At 46.1% G+C, this 9,110-nt stretch overlaps 2 protein-coding genes across 2 annotated transcripts in view; both read left to right on the plus strand.

Moving 5' to 3' along the window:
• The first annotated feature begins 511 nt into the window (after positions 1-511).
• Positions 512-6,444, plus strand: LOC139022569 (zinc finger FYVE domain-containing protein 9-like). Its single transcript, XM_070435073.1, has 4 exons — positions 512-651; positions 4,892-5,748; positions 5,962-6,061; positions 6,182-6,444. Exons 1-4 carry the CDS (start codon positions 588-590, stop codon positions 6,442-6,444), a joined length of 1,284 nt encoding a protein of 427 aa, XP_070291174.1. The 5' UTR covers positions 512-587.
• A 16-nt stretch (positions 6,445-6,460) lies between these two features.
• Positions 6,461-9,110, plus strand: part of LOC111953037 (zinc finger FYVE domain-containing protein 9-like) — a 12,964-nt gene continuing 10,314 nt past the window's right edge. The window contains 4 exon segments of the mRNA XM_070435075.1: positions 6,461-6,991; positions 7,411-7,533; positions 7,678-7,833; positions 8,625-8,849. Coding sequence (XP_070291176.1) covers positions 6,808-6,991; positions 7,411-7,533; positions 7,678-7,833; positions 8,625-8,849 — 688 coding nt within the window. The 5' untranslated portion in view covers positions 6,461-6,807.

The following is a 9,110-nucleotide window of genomic DNA, read 5'->3' on the forward strand; positions in this document are numbered from 1 at the left end:
TGGAAACTACAATTTCCACAATGTCTGCCACCCTGGTTCATTATTGTAGTATCAAGATGCATAGCTTTTTTGTCACTATATTTAAATCAAAGCAGGTGTTGCCTTAAACTCAAGTATTTCATTCAACTCCAGCATCAGGCCGTGCAATGGATATCAGACTGACTTAGATGATAATATCACTGGTCAAAGATAATGGTTATAAAGCCTTTCGTGGTTGTATTTTTAGACAAATGTTTTCTTTCTGAGGTTTCATGTACACATTACTTGTATTATGATCTAAGACTTTAACCACTGGGATAAATACTTTTTAAATGTTTCATCAGGAGTCATTCATTCCTATGTGCAGTAGACACTTGGCTAGAAATGAGAGCAAGATTTTGATGAAATTAAACTGGCTTGTGGTCTACTGTACATTGTGGTCTACTGTACACTGGTTTAGAAAAGGACATATGAGGACATCCTTGAGTTCATTCAAGAAGACCTGCAGTGTAGCAAAGGGGCAGAAGGAGAGGGGGGGAATAGAGGGAAATCCTCCCTCTGATAGTGAGCAAGACTGTTTTACTTATTTTCTTCGCCACTGTTACAAAATGTTGAAGTTCTTCAGTGCCCGGGACGATGAGAATGAAAGCCTCTTGGGTGCATTGACAGACGGTAAGGTTTTAAATTCTATTGTATAGAGATGCAAGATGTATTTCAATCAGGGGAAATTGTAGCTGATCTGCAATCATGCGTCTTGCCGCTCGCGACACATTCATAGAACGACAGATCGAAGCACAAGTGAGAATATTCGTTCAGCCTATATGAATTACTGGAAAAATACGACTATTTTTGGAAATGGCGTGATAAAGATAATATTGTGTTTAATTACTCTGCAACAATTAATGAAGCGAGATGAGCAGCAAATGTCGCATTGCCGTGTTCGCTGGTTGAGAGGGGATTTAAAACAGTTGCACGTGTGCAGGATACTGATTCACCGTACCGCAAACGCTCAGTCAGCTGAATAGGTTGGGCCCTATTGTTGTTCAGTAATCGTCAGCATGAATGGAAGGGTTGGGGTGCGATTACGGGGTTGAAGCTGCAATGCAGTTTTACCCCGAAAAGAATTCACCAACGCCAATAAAGGCTATGTGAAATTGTGCAATTGAGGCAATAACCAACCGAGGAGAGATCACAGCATATCCCAAAATCAGAATTATGAATCAGATTTTCTTTCTCACCGTAATAACATTTTGGCGCATTCCAGTCGATAGTGAAGTAGAATATTTAAACAATATAGAATTAAATTAATATTGTCTTAATTAGTTTTTTTGTCCATTCATTATCTTGTCATTAGGCCTATAACTATTTGTATACACCTTGATTCATAATGTATAATAATAATGCAGGCTACATAATCTAACATCCAATTTTGCCACTGTTGGGGAAGTAGGGGTGCTGAGGGGGGGAATAGCACCCCCTGAAAAAAAAAAGTTTTTTTCTTCACAAAAGTAGTGCACTGGGCCTTTGCTAGTATTAGCTGACTGGTATAGGCGTCTATAGTGCTGGACATTTTTTGTGTGTGTGCAGTAGTTGTATAATTAAGCAATAAGGCCGGAGTAGGTGTGGTATATGACCTATATACCTTGGCTAAGGACTGTTGCAGAGTGCCTGGACACAGCCCTTAGCCGTGGTATATTGGCAATATACCACAAACCCCTGAGGTGCCTTATTTCTATTATAAACTGGTTTCCAACCTAATTAGAGCAGTAAAAATACATGTTTTGTCATACACGTGGTATACGGTCTCATATATAATGGCTGTCAGCCAATCAGCATTCAGGGCTCGAATCACCCATTTTATAATTGAGAACAGTATCTTGTAGGATTCAATAGTTAGAGTTGTTGCCTTGTCCCTTCTCTGCAATTGTCATTCTAATGGAATCTAGAAAGAACAAAACCCTGTCCTCAAACATTTACATCAAAAGGTTCAAAGTTATGGGCAAAGACACAAAACATTCACGTCAAATTAAATATTTTTCTTAATCAAATAATGTGGAAAACAACCACTTGTTGTGCAGTACTAATTTACCATCCTTACAAACCACTTGATGTAAGTGTACATTACTGTATTGTACATAGGCTTGTCATCTAGGGTTGTACCTGCAGGCTTTTCATCACCATGAAGGAAAATAATGCACAATGCATTAATTGAGTACATTGAGCCATCAAGTGGTTTGTGATGATGCGATGTGAGGATGTGACTCAGTTGGTAGTGCATGACGCTTGGGTTGTGGGTTCGATTCCCACAGGGGACCAGTATGAAAATGTCTGCACTACTGTAAGTTGTTCTGGATAAGAGCATCTACGAAAAGGAATGAATAGATCATTTCAGTTTTCACATAGAGTTGCATTTGCAAAGTATTTCAAGAAACTGGAAAACATATCAAGCAAGTATTTTTATATTCCACAAGTATTATCAGATTAACTGTTTTATACAGATACAGATAATTATCAGACTGAAGTTACAAATGCTGGTAAAAACTCAAATACATTGTTTACATTTTTCACAAAAGTGGGCCCCAACACACACACGCACGCACGCACGCACACACGCAAACACACACACGCACGCACGCACGCACGCCGCTCGCACAGCACGCACGCACGCACGCACGCACACGACACGCACACACACACACACACAGAGAATGAGTCAGCTTTACCTGGCTCTCTGGATCTTCCGCCATCCCAAATGGCACCATATTTCCTATATAGTGCACTACTTTATCACAGAGCCCTATGGGCTCTGGTTATTACATTTTTTTGATTTAACCTTTATTAACTCAAATGTTAAATAAAAGTAACATTTATTCAAAGTAGTGCACTTCATAGGGAATAGGGTCCCATTTGGGACGCAAATATCTCTCTCAAGGACAACAGTGCACTTATGTTGGAGTCAGTGGATAATTTAACCTAGAGCCTATACAGTGGGGAGAACAAGTATTTGATACACTGCCGATTTTGCAGGTTTTCCTACTTAAAAAGCATGTAGAGGTCTGTCATTTTTTATCATAGGTACACTTCAACTGTGAGAGACGGAATCTAAAACAAAATCCAGAAAATCACATTTGTATGATTTTTAAATATTAATTTGCATTTTATTGCATGACATAAGTATTTGATCACCTACCAACCAGTAAGAATTCCGGCTCTCACAGACCTGTTAGTTTTTCTTTAAGAAGCCCTCCTGTTCTCCACTCATTACCTGTATTAACTGCACCTGTTTGAACTCGTTACCTGTATAAAAGACACCTGTCACACACTACTCATCAAACAGATTCCAACCTCTCCACAATGGCCAAGACCAGAGAGCTGTGTAAGGACATCAGGGATAAAATTGTAGACCTGCACAAGGCTGGGATGGGCTACAGGACAATAGGCAAGCAGCTTGGTGAGAAGGAAACAACTGTTGGCGCAATTATTAGAAATGGAAGAAGTTCAAGATGACGGTCAATCACCCTCGGTCTGGGGCTCCATGCAAGATTTCACCTCGTGGGGCATCAATGATCATGAGGAAGGTGAGGGATCAGCCCAGAACTACACGGCAGGACCTGGTCAATGACCTGAAGAGAGCTGGGACCACAGTCTCAAAGAAAACCATTAGTAACACACTACGCCGTCATGGATTAAAATCCTGCAGCGCACGCAAGGTCCCCCTGCTTAAGCCAGTGCATGTCCAGGCCTGTCTGAAGTTTGCCAATGACCATCTGGATGATCCAGAGGAGGAATGGGAGAAGGTCATGTGGTCTGATGAGACAAATAGAGCTTTTTGGTCTAACTCCACTCGCCGTGTTTGGAGGAAGAAGAAGTATGAGTACAAACCCAAGAACACCATCCAACCGTGAAGCATGGAGGTGGAAACATCATTCTTTGGGGATGCTTTTCTGCAAAGGGGACAGGACGACTGCACCGTATTGAGGGGAGGATGGATGGGGCCATGTATCGCGAGATCTTGGCCAACAACCTCCTTCCCTCAGTAAGAGCATTGAAGATGGGTCGTGGCTGGGTCTTCCAGCATGACATCGACACGAGCACACAGCCATGGCAACTAAGGAGTGGCTCCGTAAGAAGCATCTCAAGGTCCTGGAGTGGCCTAGCCAGTCCCAGACCTGAACCCAATAGGAAATCTTTGAGGGAGCTGAAACTCCGTATTGCCCAGCGACAGCCCCGAAACCTGAAGGATCTGGAGAAGATCTGTAGGGAGGAGTGGGCCAAAATCCCTGCTGCAGTGTGTGCAAACCTAGTCAAGAACTACAGGAAACGTATGATCTCTGTAATTGCAAACAAAGGTTTCTGTACAAATATTAAGTTCTGCTTTTCTGATGTATCAAATACTTATGTCATGCATAATAAAATGCAAATTAATTACTTAAAAAATCATACAATGTGATTTTCTGGATTTTTGTTTTGATTCCGTCTCTCATAGTTGAAGTGTACCTATGATAAAAATTACAGACCTCTACATGCTTTGTAAGTAGGAAAACCTGCAAAATCGGCAGTGTATCAAATACTTGTTCTCCCCACTGTATATATAAATCTGGTTCAACCTATTAGATGCGACAAGATAAATGGCAAATTACCACCTAGGAACACAGCCGGTCGAATCTGGGGTCATGGTCACTGTGTGTGTGTGTGGTGTTGTTGTGTGTGTGTGTGTGTGTCTGTCTGTCTGTGTGTGTGCATGCATACAACGAACGCTTTTGTGAGTGCGTGTATGTGCTTGTGGACTAAATGTTTTATGTTCCTTATAGCCAGTTTTTTCTCTCGGCGTGAAGCAGAATGTCTTTGTCAGGTTCATTTGACGTTTCTCTTCCAATGGTTTTGATCCGCATCCACGTCTTTGTATGAACAGATGAATCAGATGCTCCGTCTCCGATGGATGCTAAGCACCACTGGCTCCACAGACCCTGTCTGCTGATGCTCGAAGATGGGGATGTCACAAAGTCAGGACAGCTGGGCTGTGGTCACATCGGATCAGAGTCCCCTGCAAAATCCAAAGTCCATTCAAAGGGGGTCCTGAGCCCGGGGGCGACAAAAGAGGGTCCCATTTCCCAACTAGAGACCCCCGCTCAGAGGCTGATGAGACAGCTGGAGGAGGGGAACTGCACTGTGACAACTCTCTCCACATGGGGAGAGAGGCATTTCGGGAAGGCCTCCACCCCTTTGATGCTCATACCCTCCAAAGCGGCTGTGCCAGAGGTGGAGATGAAGGAGGAGAAGAAGAGGCCTCAGCTGCCCTCCTACAAGGAGGACTCTGTGGTTGAGGAGAAGGAGCTGGAAGAGAGTGAACGTAAGCTGCAGGACTCACCCAGTGGCTCAGATGGCATAAGTCCTGACCTGGACGACACGTCTGATCGTCCTGTGGAGGAGCTCTATGAAGGCAGCCATACCCAGGGGCCCAGACTGGGGCTTCAGAACCAGACCAAAGCCAACGGGCTAACTATTGATGAGACTAATGCCAACAGAGCACAGGCAGACAGTGAAGAGGGAGCTGTGGGGGACTGCAGGCCTTCCCCTATGTCTCCGTCAGTGGATCCAGACAATGAGCTACAGGCCGGCCCCGCGGGCATTCTGTCCAGGGAGCGAGGCACTACCCTGGGGGAGGTGGCCCCCGTGTGGGTCCCTGACGCCCATACGCTGGTCTGTATGATGTGTGAAGTCAGGTTCACCTTCACAAAGAGAAGGCACCACTGCCGCGCCTGTGGCAAGGTGAGGGTCTTACACCACTTGGTTGTATTTCAATTAAGAAGGGAATGCATGTTTGTCTATGGTCTCTTGTCCCTGAGAAAGGAGGCTGACCCTGTTAGTGATTGTGTGTGTGTGTGTGTGTGTGTGTGTGTGTGTGTGTGTGTGTGTGTGTGTGTGTGTGTGTGTGTGTGTGTGTGTGTGTGGTGCGCGGCGGCGCGCGCGTGTCCCCTACAGGTATTCTGTTCATTGTGCTCCGGTCTGAAGTTCCGACTAACACACCTGGATGGGAAGGAGGGGCGTGTCTGTGTCTCCTGTCACTCAACTCTAGTGAAAAGTGAGTATCACCTGACAACACTGTTACCATAACACTACAGGCAAAAACGGTGTTTTACACAGTTCATTGGTGCAACATGTAGAAACATGTTCCCACTCTCTCTTTTGTTATTTTCTTCAGGAACCCCTCCCAGGGGGAGAAGGAGGGTGTGGTTTGCTGATGAAATCCTATCCAATGAGAAATCAGACTCTGCTCCTTGTACACCAATCAGAGGCCCCACCTTCTCACCGCTATTATTGAGGAGAAGTATAGCTGCTACAATCAGAAGCGCCACTGGCTCACCACAGACCAGCAGGAGGACACCAATAGCACAGGGGCCGCCCCTGCTCAATGTATGTAACAAAACATTGTCAGACCAGACTCATTTAATGCAATTGATTTAAAATGTACATAAAATATCTGAGGATGTGCTCACATGTAGTGTACTATCAGTCTTTCTGTTGATACCTTTGATATCCATAACCCAAAGTAATCTATAAGCTCTCTCTCTCTTTCCTTCCTCCTCCCTCTCTCCTCTTCCTTGGGGCAGCAGGTAGCCGAGAGCCTCGAGGCTAGAGAAGTGGGTCGTTGCTGGTTCTAATCCCATGTCTGACAGGGGGACATCTGGTTGAGAGTGTCCTAGATGCCATCACCTGCAGTTGTGGCCTTGAGCGAGGCACTTAACCCCTAAACTGCTCACTGGTGTGGTACTAGTAGCTGCCCACTGCTCCAGCCACTGTGTGTGTGTGTGGTACAACAGAAGACCAATGTCTGTCTTGTATGGATTAATAAAGTATTCTTCTCCCCTCTCCGTATAGCCTCTGCAGGAGGTGTGTGGGCCCTGTGGCTGGGGTACAGCAACCCTGGTCAGTAGCCACATCAGTAGCTCTGCCAACCTCATCCCACTGGATGGCCTCCCTCCCATCCTCACCTCTACTGGAGTCAAAGGAGGTACAACCAGGCTACCAACACTGGAGATGCTAACCGCTAGCTCACTTTAGCTAACCGCTAGCTCACAACCCCTACCCTATGTGGACCGGTGCCTGCTGGTTTTCTGTTATACCTGATAATTAATTGCAGACACCTGGTGTCCCAGGTCTAAATCAGTCCCTAATTAGAGGGGAACAACGAAAAAACGCGGTGGAACAGGACCTGGCTTCGAGGTTGAGTTTGAGGGTCATAGGGTTAGGTAGTCAGCTACAGGATATGCAGAAGGCTAGCTCACTGTACTGGGATTGTCATAGCATTAGGTAGTTAGCTACTGGAGATGCTAATGGCTGGCTAGTTCACTGTGCTGGGATTGTCAACTGGACACTTCTTTTGAATAGTTTCTAAGGATGTCTAGGTTACCGTTTCATCTGTCTCACCAGACTACACAGTGGAGGAAAGGCCCTCTGAGAGGGTTCTCATCCAGGAACTGGAGAGCGGAAGGCCCAACTCCCTGGTCTTTGTCCTCAACGCCAACCTACTGGCCATGGTCAAGCTAGTCAACTGTATGTGACATTTTCTCTCAACATTCAACCTTTTTTCAGTTATTGACACTGTGTGACACCATGTTTTCATCTTAGCTCACTATGGAACAATTCAAATCACATGTGACCTCACATTGAAGCGCTACCTCTCATTGGTTTTCCCAGATGTAAACAGGAAGTGCTGGTGTGTGACGTCAAAGGGCATGCACGCGGTGGGCCAGGTGGAAGTGGTGGTGCTGCTGCAATGTCTGCCCGAAGAGAAGAGCTTCCCCAAAGACATCTTCAGCCACTTTATACAGCTCTACAGGGACGCCCTCACAGGTGAGACTGGTATTGACGTGGTCTGGCAAGTTAGGTACCATTGATCAGCACTGGATTGAGCTCTGAAGCAGGTCTTGAAAGAGTCCCATTTTCCTTCCATTTTACATTTTAGTCATTTGGCAGATGTTCTTATCCAGAGTGATTTACAATTAGTGCATTCATCTTAAGATAGCTAGGTGAGACAACAACACATCACAATAGTATCAAGTACATTTTCCCTCAACATAGTAGTTAACAACAAAGTCAGTGTTAGTGGGATGGGTGCAACCTGAACGTTATTTAAGATACTCTTCAAAGAGGTAGGGTTTCAAAAGATGGGCAGGGACTCCGCTGTCCTGACTTTAGGGGGAAGCTTGTTCCACCATTGGGGTGCCAGGAYAGAGATCAGCTTTGACTGGGCTGAGCGGGAGCTTTCGTGCCGTAGAGGTGTGAGGGACCAAGAGACCAGAGGTGGGGGAACGGAGTGCTCGGGTTGGGATGTAGGGTTTTTAAGCCTTGAGACAATTCCCTGTGTGTATCAAGAAAGGTTCTCCACCGAATGGACTTCCAGCCAACTTGACACAACTGTGGGAAGCAATGGAGTCAACATGGGCCAGCATTCCTGTGGAACACTTTCGACACCTTGTAAAGTCCATACCCRGACAAATTGAGGCTGTTCTGAGGGCAACTCAATATTAGGAAGGTGTTCCTAATGTTTTGTACAGTCATTGATTATCTCTCTTTCCCTCCCTCCATCTCTATTTTCCCCTCCATCTCTCTCTCTCTCTCCCCCTCTCTCTCTCTTTCTGCAGGCAAGGTACTGAGCCACCTGGGTCTCTCCCAGTTCTCCAGTAGTTTCCTGGGCTGTGAGGAGCATGCAGGGTTCCTCTGGGTGCACTCCACTCTCCAGTCCCTGCAGGGTCTCCCTATGCCCAACCAGCCCTTTCTCTTTGGCCTGCTGATCCACCGGGCTGAGGTGTCCTGGGCCAAGGCTTTCCCCCTGCGCCTCATGCTCAGATTGGGAGCTGAGTACAGATGTGAGTCAGCGCTCTGAGAGAGAGAGAGAGAGAGCACCTGGGTCTCTCCCAGTTCTCCAGTAGTTTCCTGGGCTGTGAGGAGCATGCAGGGTTCCTCTGGGTGCACTCCACTCTCCAGTCCCTGCAGGGTCTCCCTATGCCCAACCAGCCCTTTCTCTTTGGCCTGCTGATCCACCGGGCTGAGGTGTCCTGGGCCAAGGCTTTCCCCCTGCGCCTCATGCTCAGATTGGGAGCTGAGTACAGATGTGAGTCAGCGCTCTG

This window comes from Salvelinus sp. IW2-2015, linkage group LG26 (assembly GCF_002910315.2).
Source record: "Salvelinus sp. IW2-2015 linkage group LG26, ASM291031v2, whole genome shotgun sequence".
NCBI lineage: Eukaryota > Metazoa > Chordata > Actinopteri > Salmoniformes > Salmonidae > Salvelinus > Salvelinus sp. IW2-2015.

Excerpts from the sequence above, each read along its gene's own strand:
- LOC139022569 (XM_070435073.1), top strand. The coding sequence starts at position 588 with ATGTTGAAGTTCTTCAGTGCCCGGGACGATGAGAATGAAAGCCTCTTG. Across the intron at positions 652-4,891 it reads CTTGGGTGCATTGACAGACG|ATGAATCAGATGCTCCGTCT; the intron begins GTAAGGTTTTAA and ends TTGTATGAACAG. Across the intron at positions 5,749-5,961 it reads ACTGCCGCGCCTGTGGCAAG|GTATTCTGTTCATTGTGCTC; the intron begins GTGAGGGTCTTA and ends TGTCCCCTACAG.